At 54.5% G+C, this 21,187-nt stretch overlaps 10 protein-coding genes across 10 annotated transcripts; 7 read left to right on the plus strand and 3 right to left on the minus strand.

Moving 5' to 3' along the window:
* Positions 1–623: 623 nt before the first annotated feature.
* Positions 624–1,317, plus strand: VTN49DRAFT_4539 (uncharacterized protein; the record flags this gene model as incomplete). Its single annotated transcript, XM_069412496.1, has 3 exons — positions 624–765; positions 819–1,043; positions 1,103–1,317. The coding sequence occupies 3 exons, from the start codon at positions 624–626 to the stop codon at positions 1,315–1,317; spliced, it is 582 nt and encodes a 193-aa protein (XP_069267734.1).
* A 254-nt stretch (positions 1,318–1,571) lies between these two features.
* Positions 1,572–1,853, plus strand: VTN49DRAFT_4540 (uncharacterized protein; the record flags this gene model as incomplete). The annotated part of the gene is made up of 1 exon (XM_069412498.1): positions 1,572–1,853. The coding sequence occupies one exon, from the start codon at positions 1,572–1,574 to the stop codon at positions 1,851–1,853; it is 282 nt and encodes a 93-aa protein (XP_069267735.1).
* A 6-nt stretch (positions 1,854–1,859) lies between these two features.
* VTN49DRAFT_4541 (uncharacterized protein) lies at positions 1,860–5,295 on the minus strand (the record flags this gene model as incomplete). Its single annotated transcript, XM_069412499.1, has 2 exons — positions 1,860–5,046; positions 5,099–5,295. The coding sequence occupies 2 exons, from the start codon at positions 5,293–5,295 to the stop codon at positions 1,860–1,862; spliced, it is 3,384 nt and encodes a 1,127-aa protein (XP_069267736.1).
* Positions 5,296–6,260: 965 nt separating this feature from the next.
* VTN49DRAFT_4542 (uncharacterized protein) lies at positions 6,261–6,559 on the minus strand (the record flags this gene model as incomplete). Its single annotated transcript, XM_069412500.1, has 2 exons — positions 6,261–6,452; positions 6,503–6,559. The coding sequence occupies 2 exons, from the start codon at positions 6,557–6,559 to the stop codon at positions 6,261–6,263; spliced, it is 249 nt and encodes an 82-aa protein (XP_069267737.1).
* A 242-nt stretch (positions 6,560–6,801) lies between these two features.
* On the plus strand, positions 6,802–9,786 carry VTN49DRAFT_4543 (uncharacterized protein; the record flags this gene model as incomplete). The annotated part of the gene is made up of 1 exon (XM_069412501.1): positions 6,802–9,786. The coding sequence occupies one exon, from the start codon at positions 6,802–6,804 to the stop codon at positions 9,784–9,786; it is 2,985 nt and encodes a 994-aa protein (XP_069267738.1).
* Positions 9,787–10,214: 428 nt separating this feature from the next.
* VTN49DRAFT_4544 (uncharacterized protein) lies at positions 10,215–11,796 on the minus strand (the record flags this gene model as incomplete). Its single annotated transcript, XM_069412502.1, has 4 exons — positions 10,215–11,178; positions 11,234–11,402; positions 11,505–11,661; positions 11,716–11,796. The coding sequence occupies 4 exons, from the start codon at positions 11,794–11,796 to the stop codon at positions 10,215–10,217; spliced, it is 1,371 nt and encodes a 456-aa protein (XP_069267739.1).
* Positions 11,797–15,076: 3,280 nt separating this feature from the next.
* VTN49DRAFT_4545 (uncharacterized protein) lies at positions 15,077–15,331 on the plus strand (the record flags this gene model as incomplete). Its single annotated transcript, XM_069412503.1, has 2 exons — positions 15,077–15,184; positions 15,236–15,331. 2 exons carry the CDS (start codon positions 15,077–15,079, stop codon positions 15,329–15,331), a joined length of 204 nt encoding a protein of 67 aa, XP_069267740.1.
* A 42-nt stretch (positions 15,332–15,373) lies between these two features.
* VTN49DRAFT_4546 (uncharacterized protein) lies at positions 15,374–15,844 on the plus strand (the record flags this gene model as incomplete). The annotated part of the gene is made up of 1 exon (XM_069412504.1): positions 15,374–15,844. The coding sequence occupies one exon, from the start codon at positions 15,374–15,376 to the stop codon at positions 15,842–15,844; it is 471 nt and encodes a 156-aa protein (XP_069267741.1).
* A 1,372-nt stretch (positions 15,845–17,216) lies between these two features.
* Positions 17,217–18,011, plus strand: VTN49DRAFT_4547 (uncharacterized protein; the record flags this gene model as incomplete). The annotated part of the gene is made up of 1 exon (XM_069412505.1): positions 17,217–18,011. One exon carries the CDS (start codon positions 17,217–17,219, stop codon positions 18,009–18,011), a length of 795 nt encoding a protein of 264 aa, XP_069267742.1.
* Positions 18,012–18,461: 450 nt separating this feature from the next.
* On the plus strand, positions 18,462–20,015 carry VTN49DRAFT_4548 (uncharacterized protein; the record flags this gene model as incomplete). Its single annotated transcript, XM_069412506.1, has 1 exon — positions 18,462–20,015. One exon carries the CDS (start codon positions 18,462–18,464, stop codon positions 20,013–20,015), a length of 1,554 nt encoding a protein of 517 aa, XP_069267743.1.
* Between the last annotated feature and the right edge of the window lie 1,172 nt (positions 20,016–21,187).

Genomic DNA, 21,187 nt, shown 5'->3' on the forward strand with positions numbered 1-21,187 from the left:
TGGATTCCCCCACAACAGATCGCGCTAACCGGATCGGGCGACACCCGGGCCACAGTGGAGCCTGTGGTTGGCTGATCATCTCAGCCGTCTGAGACAGCAACGTCGATGTTTCTAGACACCGTTGCTCGCGGTGGCGGGAGGAATTTCATCCACCGGGAGGCATCTCTGCGGAGGGATTTTGGGAGAATGTGTGTAGAGCGAACATCGAGGACTGTCCTGATTCGCCGTGGGAACGGGTTTGGACAGGTCAGAGGTCGCCTTTTCTTGCCCTGCCAAACCATGCCTGTAAGGTTTGCAGGATAAGCGGTTACTTATTTGGTTCCCATCGCTGTATCAGTAAGGTGCTCAGGAGGTGGCTCCTGTTATCACGTTGATTGGCCATCGAGAGGCCAATCACCGTCCATCACCCTCCAGCCCCCCCAGCGAACCATAAATAGCCATTTGAATCCCCAGACACCCTGCTTTTGTTGTCTCTCAACCTGATCGCTTCGAGTGTTTGTGAGTTCCTCACGCTCGTTTACCCTCGTGTGTTGTTGTGCTTCTTTGTCCCGACTCGTTCGCTCGCTTGAGTCCTTTGCGGTTCTTTGAAGTTCAGTAGTCAGTCAGTCCGTCAGTCGTTCAAAATGAAGCTCAGCGTCTTTGCTCTGTCTGGCCTGCTCGCCCTCGCGGTCGCGCAGAACGGCGACGACAACTCCTCCAGCACCACGTCGACGAGCACCAAGACCGCGACTCTGTCGCCCCAGGCGTCCTGCGCGGCAAAGAACTGTAAGTGCAAATCGGAATTTTTCGGTGGTTCTTGGCTGACAGAGTTGTTTCAGGCGAACCGAGCGACGTCTGCTGCCTTGCCCGCTGCTTCGAAGTGCCTTGCCCCAGCGAGGCCATGGCCAATGACACCACTGAGTGCGCGGCCAACTGCAAGCAGGGTGATGGCTCTCCCAAGGACACCGAGGAATACGCCCGCTGCCAGCAGAGCTGCTTCAGCTCGCTGTTCTTCCCGGCGACTGCCACTCAGGATAGCTCCGACAATGGCCCTACTGGTACTCGTACGTTCATCTCCAAATATTACTTTAAACTGATGAAGTTTACTAACGATTTGAATCAGGCACCTCCGGCTCTGGCTCCGATGCCACGGAGACTGGCGGCTCGGACTCGAACTCGGACTCGAACTCGGACTCGGACTCCTCTGAGGACTCCGACTCGGCGAGCTCCACCGAGGAGTCTGACTCTGAGGAGTCTGGGGATGCTGCCAGCACGCTGGGTATCAAGGCCGGCACTGCGGGTATCGTCGGCGCCATCGTGGCTGCTCTGGCTCTGTAAACAAACAGTCGTTGCGTGTTGTTGAAGTCGGTGCAAGTGGTTGACTTAGGGGTTGTACTAAGGAGACGGATAGTGGCTTAATCCTAGTAGTGTATAATCTAGCGTCGTCAAGGTGGTGCAGTCTAATCACTGTTTCATACTGTACCTATATCCGCTGTTTGTGTTGAGGTGTAATTGAAGTGGAGCTGTTGAGCTCTAATGCTTGATTCTCAATATAAACGACTAATGAACTGAATTGAAGATGTTCTAAGTTAATGCCACACCGCATCTCATCAATATCACTCTTGTCCAGAGTAGAGAAGACAAGGGATACTATTGAGACAACCTGTCCCCCGACATGCAAAGTGATGATGAGTTTGATCTCCAATCAAACAACCGGTATTAGCAAACAAGATACGCCTCAGATCAAACAGTGCATAGCAAAGGGTATTCTCCAAACCACTCAAATCAAACGAGCAAAATCAAACACCGCGACCAATGATTATGCTCTCACTCCCTGTCCACTTCACCGCAAAAATTATGAGTCAAAGCTATAGGTGTAGTCAAACTCGATCCCTCGCAAAATCTAAAACATCGCAGTCATCCTCAAAAAATCCATCCTCGTCCGGCGACGGCGCCCCAGGATCCGAATGCGGGTGCGCCCGCTTCTTCTTCTTCTTCCGCCGCGTGGTGATCACAATCTCCTCGACGTGCTGATGGTCGCTGCCGCTGCCGAGACTGATGACGTTCTCCATCTCGCCAGTGGGCACGTCAGTTCCTCCGACAGTGGTCTCATCGTCGTCGCTCGGCTCCTGCGTTGACCGCGGGGGAAGCTTGCGTGTAGGGATGGGTCCGCCAAATACCCACGGTGAGCTTGGTGATGCGGCCGGCACCTCCCCTTCTTCATGGCGGACGTCGTCATTCAAATACACCGAGATGGTCACGCGGCGGTCCGTGTGGAACGGCTGATACGGCGCATTGGTCTCGATTTCCGCCTGCGATAGGGGCTGCGACTGCAGCTTCGCCGCGTGTGATGACGAGTGCGGGACGGTCGACGACAATGCCCAGTACGTCGTCACGGCCGAGTCCGTCGCAGGAGCGATCTGCAAAGGCCCGCAGGGACTTCGCAGGTTGGGGGGAAGCCTGAGTTCCAGCAACTTCCCCGCAATGGCGGGTTGATTGCGCCGCGCCTTTGATCGGTCTGTGTTTCGCTTGATCTTGTAGAGCTTGAGCAAGCCGGCATCCATAACGGCGAGAAAGCATTCGCCTCGGATCGCGACCCACGTGACTCTTGACGGCGATGGGTCACGAGAAAACCCAGACATGTGCAGTCGATTCTCTCCAACATGCCGCAATGTATTCACAGTGCCGGTTGCGGCGCCAACGGACTTGCTCAGTCCTGCCGCAACGGCTTTTCCTCCTGCGCCGGCAGCTGACGATAATCCAAAGCCGGATACTGCGGGGAACGTACTGCCAACGCTTGGCGTGCGGCCCCTGACGGCCGTGATGATCGGTTGCGTCCTCCCACCAACGAACTTCATCGCGGCTGCGAACGGGCTGCGCGACCCTGACTCCTCCGACGGTGTTGTGGCATGGCTCGCCTCACCCTTGGAAGGATTGGTATGGGTCCGCGCACGGCGCGGCGGCGGCCACTGGAAAGCGCTGCGAGGAACGTCAAAGACGTGCACCGTGCCCTTGCGGGTGACGATCGCGAGCCTCTCCCCGGTAGGATAACTCCAGATAACATCTACGACACTGGAGGCGGTGAGGCGTGCGTAGCGAGCCACCTGCCGGACGTGCGGCGAAGTTTGAGTGCTCGTGCCGGGTTCCTCAGATAAAAAGGATGAAAGTCGGCAGTGCTTGACGTGCATGAGATCCCACACATGATGTACATCTCCTTTCTTGCTTGACGACACCAACATCAGCCCGTTGGGCGAAAACGATAAGAAGCTGCAGCCGTTGGGAGGTTGAAATGCAGCCACGAGCCCCGGAAAAGCCGCCTTGGCTTCTTGTCCTTCTTCCAGCCTCTTCATATCCAGGATACAAACAATGTCCGGCTCCGATGACGAGCCACCAGACGTATCCTGACCATGCGTCGGTGGAAACAGATGAAAGCCATGCTGCCCTTCAGAGTGCGGAGAGGCGCGACGAGCCGCTCCGCTCTGGGACTGCTGTTGGTCCTTGTTCCAGTAATTGTTCCATGCCTGAATGCCCTGATCACCCATCCAGCGAGCGCCTCGAAGAACCTCTTGTGTCACCCCGCGAGCGACCTTATCGAGAAAGCTTTCGCCTTCTCCACAATCCACCCCACAGTTCGCCGCAGGCTTTGATGGAGGAATATGTGTATCCAGACCATAAATCTTCCTATTGACAAGCTGTGTCGGAACGGCTCCAACCGGCGGTGCCCTCACCGTGGATGCAGGGGCCACTACCGCAAGCCACCTTCCACTAACAGATAGTATGGGGCTCTCCGAAGCTCGTCCGCTCCCGCTATCATACTGCGAGCCATCTTGATCCGTCGAACTGGAGGAAGTCGAGTATCGGCGTGACTCTCTCGACTGAATACTAGTCCATGTCTTGCCGAGACATTGATACCCGCCCGTCGAGGTTGAAGGGGTCACGCCGAAAATGAAAACCTCTCCGCTTGTGCCGGACGCGACGACGACGTAAGGGCCGCTTGCATAGAGCCTCAGATTCCCAACTGGTCCCGGTGCCAGCAAAGATAGGTTCGGATAAGACTCGAAGGACGGCACTAGTTTACTCTGGAAAAGCGTTGCAATATGCTCGCCGGTTCGTAAAGAGTACACTTCCACCTTTGTTTGATAGTACCCTTCTCTGTGCGGCCTTTCACCAGCCGCCGATTTTCCCGGCAGACCAGGGAGAATCTCGTTGGCCTCGGAGCCAGCCGAGGAGCCCTCGGCAGATTCATCTTTCTGAGGTACGGGTCCATGCAAAATGACTGCGATATGGGGCCGGGAAGAAGCATATGGGTCCAAATGAGAGGTGGTCGACAACAGTTTCGCATCGAGTACACGGCCATTCAGACCGCTCAACTTCCCGATCACTCGTGTCCCCTGATTCTCAACAGCCAGGACTTCCAGTGAGCCGTCAGTCCCCGTCAATATCACTTTTCCGCCGAATCGAGCAGGGGCTGCTTTGGGAGGCACTCCGGAAATGGAGTCCCATGCACAGAACGAGTATTGATCATCATCCACGGCCCGGCCCACAGGAGACGGTGATGGGATGTCGATGTCCGGTACGCTGTAAAAATGAGCCTGGGGCATATGTGGTGGAGGCGGCTGATTCTGGAACGGAGTACCAGTCGAGTGCCGTTTCGACCTGTCACCAGAAAGCCGATGGGACGGGGTTGCACTCGCCGGACCACTGCCATAACTCATTGGCCGCGTTGTAGGCGGCGGGGACGCCGACGATGGGCCGTGGTGATCGAATGCACCGTGATCCACAGCCGAGGGGACGCTGTTAGGGACACTGTTTGGGATGCTGTTGGGAATGCTCTGAGGCGAACCACTGGCAAACCCCGGTTCAGGGGAACCATTTGGTGGACTTTTGCCAAATGGGATCGACTTGGCCCAGGCTCCAGTCCGGAAAACAGTGTCATTTTCTTGGTGGATATTCAAAGTTCCCAGGGCTTCCAGCACTGGCGAGACGATCTGGTTGCGTGCTGGAGATATCCCACGATCAGGACCCGAAGAGGGGGGCTCCGACTGCGCGGGGGTGGATGACTGTAGCCTATTCGAACTTCATCAGCCTTGAAAGAGCAAGGAAGTTAACCGATACATACAGTTCGTCTACCGGCATTTGAGCTGTCGGGGTGAATGTTTCCCTGGATTTCGTTGCATTTTTGTATTTTCCCTTCTTCTTGCCTTTGCTCCGGTTATCCGATGATTTGGAGGCTGATGCAGTGTCGTGGACCGAGGGACTGTTGTTGTCGGGGTGCTGGGATGGCTGCGACCAATCGTCGAATGCTGCGGGATTCATTCAAGCCTTGAACACGCCCCGGTTGGTTGAAAAAGCTTGTTGGGGGAGGCCTGAGGTAGAAGCTCCAGGCTTCCACTGGCCGAGGGTCGATTTGTACCAGGAGTGACGCGACGATCGGGCCGTGCACGAGAAAACAATACACGAGGGATGAAGACAGGCGGTCGTGAAGCAGAAATCTAGGCGCAGAAAGGTGGCTCTTCTCGTCTACAAAAGGAAAGACAGCGGATTCGCGGCGTCGATGTTGCCAGAACACCGACGAGGGAATGACTCAGGAGCTCGGGGGTCTAATGCGGAGAAGGTCGGCCAGCTGTTACAAAGGCCAGAAACGGGAGCCAACTCGAAGATATGGGTTTGCAGCAGTCTTAAATGAGTAGAGCAGTTGATCCTTCAATATAATACGGCGAAAGGAGGATCAGAGAAGAGCGAAGATGTTCATTCCTCAGGCAGAGAACTCTCCAGGCAGAGAGGGGTGTCTACATCAGGTGGGGTGTAGAACGTGACGAGCGTCATACCGTTGGAGTAAGGTACCGCGCGGCCATCCAGCCAATCAATGAGACAACATTGAGCTATCTTACCACGCGGACCCACTATATCGTATGATACGCGACGACGCGTTGCGTCATGTGCCGGATGCAAACAGTGCAAACGTCGAGGCGCTGGGGTGTGCGCGTTCATCATTACCCAAGCTTTCCAGGGCAGCCTCGGACATGACGGTGGCAGGTGAACCGCTCATAGCCAGGAACGCCCGGGTCTAGCCGGGCGGATGGACCAGCCACACGGCATGTCAGGTGACGGTGAGTGCTGGCGATGAGGTCAAGGCTCAGCCGAAACAAACCTAGGAGTGATCGCCAAACAAGCCCTCTTCATTCCGTCTCGAAAGTACTCGAAAGTGAACACTAGCCTATCAGGCTGAACTATGGTACATGGCTGGGGTCTTGCGCAGTCGACCGTCTTCCCAAGACGGATTATGTAGTCTTCTTCTTCGCCGCGGCAGCCTTGGCCTTGGCGGCCTTCTTTCTGCTGCTCCGAATCATAACAATGCCCATAAAGGAGCCGACAACGGTCGAGCCGAGGATGGTCAGAATAACGGGGATGCGAATCGCCCAGACGCGCGGAGGGAAGAAGTTGTGCAACGGGTGGTCATCATCGACGAATGGCTAGGTAGAGAATCAGTGCTGAACCTCTCCGATCCAAGAAAAGTTCGTACCATCAATAGAGTCCATGCTGTGTAGTAGAGAAAGACCGCCGTTGCGATCAGGAGCATGGCGCTTCCAACGAGGGGACCGAGCTAAAACGTGTCAGCTGCATTCGACGAGCTATAGGAAGTATGATAGGCGGGACTCTGACCATTTTGAAAGAACGGCCCCTGTCCAACGCGTAGAAACAGGACTATCAAGTTGCGAGGTCCTGCTCAATGTTCGCAGTTCTCTTCATCAGAGCTCCATGGAGATGAACTCATGGCCGAATGTAATTGGTGAGAAAATAAGATCACGTGACTATAATAAAATGTTAACGCCTGTAGACCCTAGCAACAGCTGGCAGAAGCGCAGTCTCGAACTCGCCACGACCCCCGAGTCGGGTCCATTCATCATGTCCGATTCTGCGGTGCTTCAGTCCGCCGTGCGCGTACCGACGCCGCCTCCGGGAACGTCGTACTCACCCCAGCGTTCCAGCACGCGTAAGCGCTCACCTCCATCGCGTTCTCCGTCACCAGACCGGCGACGATCGCCTCCGGGAAGCGCAGCGCGAGATGGCCCTGACGTCCCGCATATCGATTCGGACCGCGCTGCCGAACGCGAACGGCAGCTTGCGGAGAGGCTGCGCCAGTACGAGAAAAAGGAAGCCGCGCGGAAACCCATGACCGAGGAGGAGAAACAAGCGGCGGCAAAAGCGGAATATGAAAAGCTGATGAACATGCGTTCGGGCGGCACCTACATTCCACCGGCTCGACTACGTGCCTTGCAGGCTCAGATCACCGACAAGAACAGCAAAGAGTATCAGCGGATGGCATGGGAGGCCTTGAAGAAGTCGATCAATGGTCTCATCAACAAAGTCAACGTCTCCAATATCAAACATATTGTGCCCGAACTCTTTAACGAGAATCTCATCCGTGGTCGGGGTTTGTTTTGCAGAAGCATTATGAAGGCCCAGGCGGCCAGTTTGCCATTTACTCCGATCTACGCCGCGATGGCTGCCATCGTCAACACAAAGCTGCCGCAGGTCGGCGAGCTACTTCTGGGGCGGCTGATTGTGCAGTTCCGGAAGGCGTTTCGACGAAATGATAAAGCGGTGTGCATCTCATCCACGACGTTCATTGCGCACTTGTGCAACCAACAGGTTGTGCACGAGGTCCTGGCAGCACAAATTCTGCAGCTGCTGTTGCACCAGCCGACCGACGATAGCGTCGAAATTGCCGTCGGCCTAACGAGGGAGGTTGGGCAGCACATGGAGGAAATGAGTCCGTCGATCGCTCTCTTGGTCTTTGACCGATTCCGGAACATCTTGCATGAGGCGGATATTGATAAGCGGGTGCAGTATATGATCGAGGTACTGTTCCAAGTGCGTAAGGATCAGTACAAGGACAACCCGGCGATCCGCGAGGAGCTGGACCTGGTGGAAGAGGAAGATCAGATCACACATCGCATCAGCCTGGATGACGAGATTGACACGCAGGACGGCCTCAACGTGTTCAAGTACGACCCAGAGTGGGAGGCGCATGAGGAGGCGTACCGAAATCTTAAGGCCGAGATCCTGGGTGAAGGCAGCGAGTACGAGACAGACGAGGAGTCGGATGAAAGTGACGAGGTGGAGGAAGAGGAGGAGCGCCAGATGGAAATCCGCGACCAGAGCAACGCGGATCTCGTCAACCTGCGACGAACAATCTACCTGACGATCATGTCAAGTATCGATTTCGAAGAATGCTGCCACAAGCTGATGAAGATCAATCTTCCACCCGGCCGAGAGTCTGAGCTGCCATCCATGGTGATTGAGTGCTGCTCGCAGGAGCGGACGTATTCCAAGTTCTACGGCCTGATCGGCGAGCGGTTCGCCAAGCTGAATCGCCTCTGGACCGACCTGTTCGAGCAGTCGTTTGCCAAGTACTATGAGACGATTCATCGGTACGAGACAAACCGCCTGCGCAATATTGCTCGTTTCTTTGGACATATCCTGAGCAGCGACGCGATCGGCTGGCATGTTCTATCAATTATCCACTTGAATGAGGAAGAGACTACTTCGAGCAGCCGTATTTTCATCAAGATCCTGTTCCAGGACATGGCGGAACACCTCGGATTGCCGAAGCTGCGGGAGAGATTGATGGATCCCATCCTGCGGCCCAGCTTCGACGGGCTCTTCCCGATGGACAACCCGCGTAACACGCGGTTCTCCATCAACTACTTCACCAGCATCGGCATGGGTTTGCTCACGGAAGAGATGCGCGAGCACTTGAAGAACCTGCCCAAGCCCGCGCCGCCGGCGCTGCCGGCCGCCAGGGACGAGTCAGACTCGGAGTCGGTCAGCTCCTACAGCAGCTACTCGTCGTACTCTTCCTATACGAGATCAGACGTATCTTCTGACCGGGGACGGTCCCTCTCGCGTTCTCGTTCTCCACGGCGCGGTCGGTCGTACTCACGGTCTCCGTCTTACAGCCGGTCGCGGTCGCGAACGCCAGATCGGCGCGGACGACGGCGGTATTCGTCGTACAGTCGATCTCCATCCGCGAGCCGCTCGGCGTCATCATACTCGTCGCGGTCGCGCTCGTACACACCATCACGCTCACGGACGCCCGCTCGTCGCCGGAGATCGGTCTCTCACACGCCCCCGCGGCGATCCACCGGCGCCCGCCGCCGCGACGATTCCTACAGTCGCTCCCCATCTCCTGCTCCACGACGTGGGCGGGATTCTTCTTACAGTCGTTCTCCATCGCCGCCCCCTCGCCGACGTGGCCGCGCGACTCCCTCTCTCAGCCCGCCACCACGCCGCGCAAGGGATCAATCTTACAGCCGCTCGCCATCACCTCCTCCACGACGCGGCTCTCCATTGCCACCTTCTCGCCGGCGTGGCCGTGCAGCATCCCGCACTCCCTCAGCCAGCCCCCCAGCACCACGGCGCGCCAAGGATCGCTCTTACAGCCGCTCCCCATCCCCACCTCCGCGACGCGGCAGGGATCCATCCGACAGCCGCTCATCATCTCCTCCTACTCGCCGCCGCGGCCGCTCCCCATCTTACACACCCTCTCTCTCCCCACCACCCGCCCGTCGACGCGGCCGGGACTCATCCTACAGCCCTCCACAGCGTGGCCGTCGGCGACGAGGGAGTTACTCGTCGGATGATGGCGGCTCGCGCAGCCCAAGCCCGCCGCCACGCACCCGCCGTCGGAGCCCGAGTGTCGCGTCGAAGTCTCCTTCGCGGTCGGTCTCGTGGTCGCGCTCACCACCGGTGCGTGGGGGTCGTCGGCGGTCACCGTCGCCACTACCGGTGAGAAGGCGTTGATTTTCTGTCTTTTCCCTATAATTATGTCAAGCGAGTTCATATCCTTTTGTTTTAAATCTGTGTACTACAACAATGATCACTTCAAACGGGACAATCAATAAATTAATCATGAGAATAAAATAAAGCATCGTTACATTCAATAACAAAATACGTACGTCAAAGAAAAAAAAAAAACATTGCAATTTACTCTCTTGAAAACGTCCTGTACCCAACACCGACACCCAGTGCACACCACACACGCAGCGCCTGTTCCATTCCCACCGATTCGGATCCCTCTGCCAGTGTCTTTCTTTTTGCCTCGTAAAGTGCATGACAGATGGTAACATGAATCCAAGTGGTAAACTGTATGTACCCGGCAAATAACTTGTCAAAGGAAAGGGAGAAAAAAAAAAGACTTTTGAAGGCCTCATGTAGTAGCCGGCAACGAATCAACCCACCACCGACCCCGAAGACGTGGATGTCTCTCGGCGTCTCGTGACGGATCCGTTAACAACAAGTGGCTGCCCATTCCTTTGCGATGGTCGTTGTTGCTGCTTGTTTTCGCGCTCCCCGCCGCCGGCACTATTGTCATCAATCCTGTCGGCGGGCGGATTGGGTGAGGCGCTGCTGCTGCGTGTCGCGGATTGGGAGGACAGTGGTGATGACGATGATGACGAGGAATACGCGCCGTCTGAGGGACGGTGGTGTCGCTGGGGGTGAAATTTCTGCTGGGGAGCAGCATGGTAAGGGTAAGACGAAGAGTCCGCGAGACGCACGGTCAGTCGAGAGTTGAGCAGCGTATTCCCGTCAAAAAGCTGAACGGCGCGACGGGCTTCGTCTTCAGTCTGGAAGGTTACTGTAGCTGTCACTGGCTCTGATGCGGTGTTATGGGGGGCGCTTGTGTTTGTGGTCCGTGGGGATTGGTCGGGCTGGTTGTAGACGTCGCAGTGCAGTAGCGTGCCGGCGGCGCGGAAGTGATTTTCTAGTACTGAGGCTGTAACGGGCGAGCTGTCTGGGTTGCTGTGGATTGTCACCGTTACGCTGTTGCGACCGTGACTCGGTTGTGGTGAAGGTTGTGGCATGTACCAGTCAGAGAACTGGAAGGCAGCGGATTCGTTCATGGGGTATGACGGTGGGTAGGGTCGGAACAACCCGGCCTTGTGCATGTCCTGTGGGAAAGGAGGGAACATGGGCAGCTGGTATGGATATGACGGGAAGTATGTCGGATCGAAGTACGGGAGGTAGACGACCGGAGCTGCACCCATGTATGCCGCTGTCGCGTCTGTCACGTTTGGCATCCACGGTATGGCCTCCCATGCATGAATCTCCATTGTCGTCGCTCCGGGGCGGTTGTATCCCATGACCGGCAAGGATTCGTGAGGCGGAGGGTAGCTTGCGACAGGCGTCACCGGACTGTGTGTCAAGTCAGGTCAGTAACTACCGAGCCGATGGTCGACTTTGCGCATACTCTGAAGGACCACTCCCCTGCATAAAAGCCGTATGCGGCCGCACGCTCATAGCCTGCAACATCCGCGGCGGACTGGAGGTAGGCCCAGCGATCGGTACGGTTGGCGACAACGCTCGCGCCAAGGTAACCGTTAGGGGTTGACCGTCCCAACCTTCGGTCGATAGCCGCCCTGGAGACACAAAAGAAGAGCTCGTCGTCAGCTTCGTCCTTCTGGAAATCTGTCGGCGCGCACAGAAGAAAAGCAAAAACAAATCGGATCAGGCACACGGACGGAATGTACGCCAGGCTTCATCTGCGTTCTTAACAATGATCTGACCCAAGCCAGTCGGGCACCCGTGCGCGTCATCGTAGACAACCGCTTGTCGGATATGGTGCGCACTCTGTCGGATGTAGTCTTTGAGCTCCTGCCATCGGCAGTGAGGAGGAATCTACTCTAATGGTCAGCGGGCTTCCTTCGAAGTGGTCTGACAAATGAAACGCACGCCTTGCAAATATAGAACAAACTCCTCCTCCCCATGGCGGCCCCCAGAGCCGCGCCGATTCTCCCGCGTGGGAGGAGGCATGTTGGCCGCAAAGATCCGTTGACGAGATTCAAACGAAACAGATCCCGGGCCTTTACAATAGCGAACGTCCGGGGTACAACACGATGCAATCGCGGCTGCGATCCAGGTTAAATTATTACGCAGTACCACATCACAAAAGCCGTAGGTTCGGGCCGGATCTCGATCGCCTAAGCTTAAAAGCCAGCCCACGCCCGTATTGTCGGGATCGACGCCCTCGTGATCACTGATCTCCCTCAGTGAACACGATCTCGAGTGTCAGACGTAGCGAATTTTGGCTTCAGCACACCAAAAGACTGCCGGATGATTGTGTAGTTTTCAAGCAGAGAAATAAGTTAAGCGAAGAGACACACACCAAGCACGATTGTCGAGGAAAACTGACGAAAGATGGGACCACGACTTCTTGTGATACCTGACGGGAAGAGTGCTGTTGCGTGCGTCAAATCAAGCCCCGTCAGCAAGTGCTCTGATGATCGGTCATCCTATGCAGCACTACACCAGGTTCCACAGTGCAGTTCGCACCCGATTTGCCTGAGAGTTTTTGGAGGGTCGGCGCAGCTCGTCGTGAGAGGCTCAGCTCCGGCAGGTCATGTACCTATCTGTACCAGGCTGCAAGACGAAAAAGACATATTGAGCTAGCCCAGCAAGATGAGCGAATCGAGGCCCATTTTTGACAGCCTCGCCGCATGGCCAGAGGTCCCAAGTGGACGATGGTCATTCCCTAGAACTCTAAGATCGTCAACATTGCTTTTTTTTATTCTCCGGTTTGTTGGGCTCTTTTGACCCCCTCTCTGCACGATGTATCGAAAAAGTTGCCTTTTGCCCTTGTCAACGAACCAAATTGAATGTCTGGATTGGCACATCTATGAATTGCTTTTTTCTCTTCATTGATTTTGATTAGTCTGTCCCGTGGTGGCTTTTGAGCTCCACATCCTCAGAGCGATTGTCGGCACTTGATTCAAGCCCTAAAGCCATGGTTTGGTCGAACTTCCAGGGGCTGGCGCTGCTTAATTCCCGCGGAATTGTGTCCCCAATTCCCCATAATCTACCTAACCTATTACGGAGCCACACGAGTCGCGTGAGTGCTTCGTACTCAGGCACTCTGCACATGCCGTTCCTTAAACTCCGGCTGGGTTTGAAAATCGCCCATCATTCACGTACGAGTACTCGAACGGAGTACTCGTCCTTTGACGAATCAAACCCAAACCGAGTGATTGAATGGCAATTCCCACCTGATCCGCGAGATCTTCCCGCATGGCGGTGCCGATCCCATCAGGATCCCCGCAGGGTCTGGTCGCCCAGGGGGCAAGTCGATCCTAGCTTAGGTTAACTCCTCCATAGGCTCGCTGCAAGGATTTGGCATGGTCTTGACTACTCCTGACTTCTGAGACGCCAGATGATGGATCGTATGTCAGGAACACTCTTTCGCTCCCTGCCACGGTTCACCCTGTCACTTTCATTTTTCCACTTTTGCAGCGACAACCGCAGTCCAGCGTCGTTTGCGCCGCAAGACGCCAAGGACTAGGCGACCAGCACTAGGTTAACTATTCCGTAGCATCGACGCTTCGCATAATTACAGGCATGCGGTCGGAGACTAATTGCGGGCTAGTGGCCATCAATTGCCAACTTTGACAAGTTGTCATGCACCAGGACAGCTTGTGGACTGTGGAGAGGGTCAAATTCCTCACCCTAAGCATCGCATCGAGCAAGTTTGCAGCACGGACAGGAAAACAAGGACCGCGATCGGCAGCCACCCGAGCACGGCTAGCCTTTGGAGTTCGTGCTCATCGCAACCACGGAGCTTCCATGTGGGTGTTCGAGCGGTGATCGGCGAGGGCCCCGGATGCAAGTCAATGATTGGCGCACGCCGTGCCCTGCAGCGCCCTAAACGAAGCCGGACCGCACAAGAGCGGTCCGTCACGCGCGGAAGATGAAGCTAGTGTAAGATTGGGACCAGCTGACCAGTGGCCAGAACCACAGAACCCTTCACCGCCTGGAATGGGATTGATGAACCAATCCCAAAGACTCATGCGAACTTGACACGGAGGTCTTGGGTAGAAACAGTTTCACAGTTTCATTTCCGGCATGGGGACTCCTGAAGAACATCGAGCATTGAAACAATTGACTACAGTCAGTTGTCCGCAATGCACGCCAGAGTTGAAACTCCTAAAACTTTTGAATCTGGCAACCGATTCTTGTACTCCGTTCTCGTACTCGTAGGTGAACTGATTTTCTGCCCGAGTCGGTTGGGGAATCTGATCTCGACCGAGATTGCCTTGGTAACCCGGACCCTTGGTTTCTCCTTGCGCTAATGCAGGATTAAGTTTTCTGTTCGCGTGGCAGAGCTGAATGCTCGCTCCCTTGGAGCTCGGTGCAACACATAAAAGGCAAACCAAGCCCCAGCCATCGTTTACTAACTTAGGGGCAGTGTGGAAAAAGGCGCAGCTGCCTGAGTCATCAGACATCATGATGACTGTACGGAGTTACTATTCAACTCCGTACGAGGAGGCTCAAGTTGGAGGTTTCGTCTCCGATCTCGAGAATTGCTGCAGCTGAAGAGACGAAAACGGAACGTGTTATGTAGCTTTCCGAATTCGGTACTCTACTTTATGAACCAGCAATTACCCCTTGCCAGGTCGCTTACTAACGTCGTTATCTGCATTGCAACGTCCATTCCAAGCTGAATCGTCTTGAACAGGTTTTTTTGTGTATTTCTTTTCGTCAATGGGTCTGCTCCTTGTCTGCAGAATGCCAGAATTCAAAACTTGCAGGCATGCGAACTAGGCTAAGGGTTTTACAAATACGTCTGAAAAATACTAGTCAGCCTTATATAAGGAAATGTGATTGGTCAATTTCTTAGCACATCGATCATCGAACTCAAATTGCTCGTGTCGATCCTCAGATTTGGGTCCACCTCCGTCGCTCCACACCCTTGGGTTATTGGGTCGCTTGGGAAGCCGGCATAAAAAAAAATTCACAACGCTTAGGCAAGCCATTGATCGGACTAAAAACTACAGCTTCAGCAGCGACATTTTGTTGAGTAGAACCCCAAGGCAATGCCATTGTCCTCAATAACCGCTATCATAGTCCATGTCCAGGGTATCATCACGAGACCGTGCCATAAGACCATGTCGTATGCATTCATGATGTCGTTGATAGACATGCATGCCCAATAGACCCATTTTCCTACCAGAAACCAAGCCATTAAAAATAAAATTTAGAAAGAAAAAAGATAAATGAAGAAAAAAGAAAAAAAGTAAAGAAAAAAGATTGCCACCACATCATGTCCATGGCAGTCCATTATGTCCACCGTGTCCGCTCCTCCAGACAAAGCCCCTGTCACGCTCCGTATCGTATTCGTCGTAGGCGCAAACTTTGCGGCTCAAAGCGTGTATAGCACCGTATTGACCGTCCGATGATAGTATAGGGACTGGTAATTCAGGCGCATTCAATCATCATAGCACTTTCATCTCGTCGAATGGATATTATAAATGCATTCGAGGAATCGTCGCCCGAGCCTTGTCTGGGCGGAAAGTGATGGTGAACCGTCTCCGCAGATTAACGGAGGGCCGTGGATCGGATGCCATGGCCACCAGTAGTGGTGGATCAGATGCCGTACAGACACAGCCTTGTTCACGAGGTCGAGGTCACACCGCAGCGGCGCATGCGCCGTTCAGCGATTGTTGAACCCCACCATCGACGCGCAGCGGGAGCAGTAGTACGAGTTCAGTCCGAACTGCACAGCACCTTTCGCTGGGGTCGAGGACCCGATGACGCTCAGCGACTTTTGGCAGCGGCAGCATTGAATTTCCTGCGACTGCGACATGACGGAGGACTCGTAGGGAGCACGCGGCCGGGTCGTCGACTGAGTGCCGGCAGCGGTTTGGGTTTGGAGATGGATTGGCGAAGTCATGCTGAGCGAGGCGGTCGCAGTCTCACTGGAGGAGAGAATGCGTGCGTGAATGTTTTAAAGGAACGGCCGGACCGAAGGAATGTCGACAGGCACGGATTTGACGGAATGTTCGGACAGTTCGGCACAGACGGATGTTGACAGGGATCTAATATATATTCAACGAGATCGAATCATGTGACGACACGAGACTGGGACCAGGGTAGGGAGTCCGGGATTCTTTGTTTCACGTCTGCGTGTAGGATTCTTCTCTTTTGTGGTCTTTATTCGGTTGCCTGATGGCAGCAAAAGTGTCGGTGTCGAAGCCACAGTGCGAATCACAGGGCAACGACAGGCGAAAAAGGGTCTTTATGGGGAAAAATCAGCTGAGGCTCTCTATTTGGCTATTTTTGTGCCTGACACTCGTGGATTGCTACTGGATTGATTTCTCAGCGGCTTTCGAGGAAAAAAAAGAAAAAATGGTCCCAGGGGGATGGTCGGTCATGGCGTCATGATGCAGAAACACCCGACAAAACTCTTCGTATCCACCGCCTCTAGGGTAAAGGCTATCGACACGCTATCGAATCACTCGCTTACGTCCAGCCACACCCTAAACTCGAAAAATATTAAATCCATGCAGGTGCCCCGAGCCAGCGATGATTGTCGCCTCACGTCCGCGGAGTCATTCCGCAAGGGAAAAAACACTCTCACGGGCCTCACCGCAGTCAGGGTAGTATCAGGCGACGCGGTCATCCAACAGAGGGTCGGTCTGCAGCATAAGACCGACCGACTGTTACTTGGAAAGAGGACGAACCTTTTCGACACAAAAAGAACAGTCGTCGGCGATTATTACTAAAAATCAGTCATCCACGGGCCTTGACCGCTGTGCAGGATCCGTGCCCCGCAGTTCATCGAGAGTTCTGCAAAACTCGATCGATCCCATCTGACCAGTGAGATGGGAGCATGGGCACCTTTCCGGTCTGTCGGACTAACGGCTCCCAGAGTTTAGAGAGTCCAGACGAATCTTTTTGCTAATCCTCTGCTGTCATGGAAAGGGCCGCAAGGAACATCCGCGGTTGCACTCCCGCAACTACTAATGTATGGGTCCTTACGCCAGTTGTCAATACTCCGTACATAACCACTGCAGTACAGCGATATGAAAACTCCCATCTGTGATGATCTGAACAGCTTGGATCTCTCGATCAGGCCGAATTATTAATTGATGCTCAATTCTGCTCTCGCTTCGTAGATAAAAAGATGAAAGAAACTACTGCGAAACAAGAGGAAACCCACACTACAATCCCACGGACCAGGGACATGTCACTATGACGCTCGCTCCACTAGGACACCAAGACACCGCAATTGTTGACGATCCACGCTGAGGCTCTCCTCAACCCACAATTATTCGGTCTTCGTACTTTCATTTTTCCCGTCGGGTTGCTCGACATTGCGTGCGCTGCCGCTAGGCGTGGACATCATTTCATCATCCACCGCCAGATCACCCCGCTTTTTGTCAACAACCCCGCCATCCGCCATGGCGAATCTCTACAGTTTTCCGGACGTCGACACATTGGCCAAATCTCTGCGCAAGTTCGTTTTGGACAATCAGAACCAAGCGTTGAGGAGGCATGACTCGTTCCGTGTCGCCGTCTCCGGTGGCTCGCTTCCCGCGACGCTGGCAAAAGCGTTGCTACTGCCTGGCGATGGGACCCCCGAGGATACCTTCCAGTTCTCGAAATGGGAAATGTTCTTTGCCGACGAGCGCGTCGTGCCCCTAGACCATGCGGATAGCAACTATCGTCTGATCATGGACGAACTTGTGAATAAAATTCCTGCCGAACTCGGCAAGCCGAATGTCCACCACATCGACTCCGCGCACACCAAAGACGAGGACCCAACCGATGCGGCCGATGAGTACCAGCAACTCATGACACGCGTATTTGCCGCCAAGGACAGCGTCAAGCTGCCCGTCTTTGATTTGATCTTGCTGGGGACGGGCCCAGATGGCCACACATGCAGTCTGTTCCCCGGTCATCCACAGCTGGAGGAAAAGGAAGCCTGGGTCGTCGGCGTCACCGATTCACCAAAACCGCCGCCAGTCCGCATTAGCTTGACATTGCCCGTTGTCACCCACGCGCACAGCATTGCGTTTGTCACGACCGGCGAAGGGAAGCGGGACATTCTGCGGACAATCTTCGATAAGGGGGAGGAGGAGGGACAGAACTTGCCGAGCACTCTCGTCAACAAAGGAGCTGGAAACAAGGTGCACTGGTTCGCCGACGAGGCCGCTACGAAGGGCGTGTTGTATCCTAAGCGTTCGAGTCTGTAGTCGGTGATGTGCATGCCCGCTGGTTATACATCACCGAATACCACGCAATCCGCGATCGTCTTATCTTTGGAATTAGACATGTGCATTTTTTATTCCAGTAGCTAATTTTGCAATTGGAAATTTTTAGAAAGAGTTCTTGACCATTCACTTGTTGAACTTTGAGGCGTCTTAAGTCTAGGCCTAGAAGCTGCAATCGGCTCCACAACAAAGCGCACAGCTCCTTGTTAGAGCTACGTTCCTCCAAAGTCAACTTTTCCCTATCCACATACAAACTCGATGAGCAGAACCGCATACCGACCTGACACAGGATAAATCCAAGCAGTCGATGTGCATGGTTACTTGAGCTGCTGCTTGCGATCCTCCTAGCCCGCTCTCCAATGGTTGAAGAATGTCTCCTGGAACTTGAGAGCGACATTGACATTGCAAGCTCGCAGAGGCCAATCTGATGCCATGTCGGCCGCATCGCAGTCTTCTCGCAATGGCAGCACTGCCACCAAGTCTTCCGCCCCAGCCACTACCAGATCCGAGCGCGCGCATTCCAAATCCTCTGCATCGGGCATACCCGTACCCACACAGAGTAACAGCATCGCGCAGAAACGGAAAAGCCTGCTTCCACAACGGAGTGTTTCCATTCGCGAGCGTCGCGAAGGATCGCAGCAAGCAAAGAATGATACGAGAGTGGAAGCGCCGCAAAAACCACCAGCAGATCCTGAACCGTCCGAACCGCCTGTGGATAGTAATAGACCAACTGCCTCGTCCCCATCGACGACAGAACAAAGCATTACTTCTCAGGAGGATCCCACGAAGGAGAAAGCTCCAAAGACTCGTCCCCGCACTGCAACGACGACCTCTGCACGGCCTACATCACCAACAAAGGCCAAGAATGTCAGCTCCCGACCGGCTATCCCTACTTTACCAAGCTCCGGAGCAGCAGCCGCGAAGACTCGTATGCCGCCTCCACCACGACCTGCGCGGTCGGCCTCCTTACGGCAGCCATCAGCTCCCAAAATCTCCACAGCTGTCCAGGACAAGGGACATGCAAGACATCGGAGCCAGATAATTGGTTCGGGGACAGCGGCGCAGGTTGGCAAACCGCCTGAGCCTCCGTCGCCTGCAACACCTCGTGCACAACAACGCCCGCCATTCTCGATGTGGCAGCAGCATTTCAGCCCCAAAAAGGAGTCAAGAACAAACGAGTCCCCGTCCTCCTCGAGCCAGGCTCGGGATCAATCTAGTCAATCAGAGCTGATCCCGGCGTCCCGACCGGATATTGCTGCTCTACAGACAGAGTTGCTGCAGCTGACGCTGTTGCACGCATCAGCTCGAGATCAGGACGTGCAATGGCAGCAGGCGTCTGAAGAAGAACTACGTAAGAAGTTTGAATCTGTGTCACGAACTTATCAGAGCTTGCGGGCCGACGAACAAGACGCACAGCGTCGACTGAACCTGCAAGCGCTGCATAGCTGGTCGCAGGTTGCTCGTCACGGCGATTTCGCCGCACAGATACAGACCCTCTCGCGAGTGATACAAGATATCTCGGATCTACTGAATCCTGACGAGGGGCGTTATAGTCACGTAGTGGCCGCGTTCGAGGACTGGCTGGATACCGTCCAGAGAACCAAAGCCCGTCGTGAAACGTCTCTGACCGATCCTGAGGAGTTGTTCGTCCCGCCACTGGGCCGCAGCTGGACCGAACAGGTTCGCGACCTTACGGCGCGGATGGAGCTCCATCTGCGGGAGTTGCAGAGCCTCGACATCCCAACATCTTTTAACGGTGATGTCCGCACGGGGGATTTGGCGGACTCTGCGCTGGTGCGCGTCGTCCGGGCTCATCAAGAAATTCTATCGGCGGCGATTGACGAGCTAAAGACTATGCGCGCCATCGAGCTTGATGTTGTCCGGTCGGAACGTGCCTGGGTTACGCGGACGGTTGACGAAATTCGGACTGCTGCGCTTAACGGAACGCAGTCTGGCGGTTCTAGAGTAGGTGCTTGGAAATGCTAGCCAAGTACCTCTACATACTACGCTGTACGATCATGATCACTGTATGATGTATGATATTAAGATTACCCGTCCAGCGACTTGTGCCAGCTTTTGGCCTGATCATGACGTTCAATTCGCAGCGTCATGAATGACTCGTAGGATTGATTTGGCAGACAAAATCCTCCAAAAGAATAACTTCATCACGCAAAATCTTGCACCTCTTTGCAAGAGTAGTAGTGGCTATGACAGACCCTGCTCCTGTTAGATATTTGGGGTCCTGTCCGCGGCCTGTAGCCTCAGCGTGCGAGTCCCCGATAACTAGCTCCGGGCCCCATCCACTAAGGAAAAGTTGAAAAAGCTCCAGGGAATGTGAGAACGCATGCAATTCTAGCGTTCTCGAGTTCTCAATTCCCCGGGGGAGGTCTCGCCACGTTCCTCATGCAGTCATGGTAGAGCAGCTCATTCAGCAGAGAATGGCAGTTGCACTGGGTAATGTACGAGTAAGAGCTGTGACGAAAAGTTCTTTTCAAAGATCATCCAAGACCATTTGAGCACTCAGAAGCTCTCCAGATTGGTGCGATCCTCTGAAAATGTGATCATACTGTAAGATTGATACAGGAAGCTTACCCCACCCTTCCAAGAGTCCAGACATGCCGAACCCCGGACGACTCCGAGGTCACGTGGACTTGGCTCCAGATGGAGGAATTCCGCCTCGATTTTCATTGGAAGCCGTTTGCTCAAAGCATTGTTGCCAATGGCTGTCTCCGTTTGCTAGTCTGCCCGCAGCATATTTGCTCCCTGTCAACGATGCCTCTCAGAATACTCGATGGACGAGTCAAAACGTCAGAACGGCGAAGGACGGCTTGTCCCAGTGTCTTCGCTCTGATTGGCGGAATCCAATCGATGCGTTGTGAGGGGTCCACTCTTTCCGCCTTCCGCGATTAGAATAATCGTAATTTCATATGCTGTATCCGGTTAAGCGCATCTGCAACTTATTAATAACCTCAGAGAGAAAGTGACCAGGGAACCTCTATAGAACTCCGACGATTCCTGAAATCCTCGTCCTGGTACTATCCGGTTATCCTTCGTCCGGTCCAGAGCTTGTACGGCGCGTCACTTCCCCAAGCCCGAATCGTCGGAGTTGACGTGTGGGATTCGAGTCGGCCGATGTGTTCCGTTGGCGTTCGGTCCGT

The sequence above is a fragment of the Thermomyces lanuginosus genome (assembly GCF_041956635.1).
Source record: "Thermomyces lanuginosus strain ATCC 200065 unplaced genomic scaffold VTN49scaffold_31, whole genome shotgun sequence".
Taxonomy (NCBI): domain Eukaryota; kingdom Fungi; phylum Ascomycota; class Eurotiomycetes; order Eurotiales; family Trichocomaceae; genus Thermomyces; species Thermomyces lanuginosus.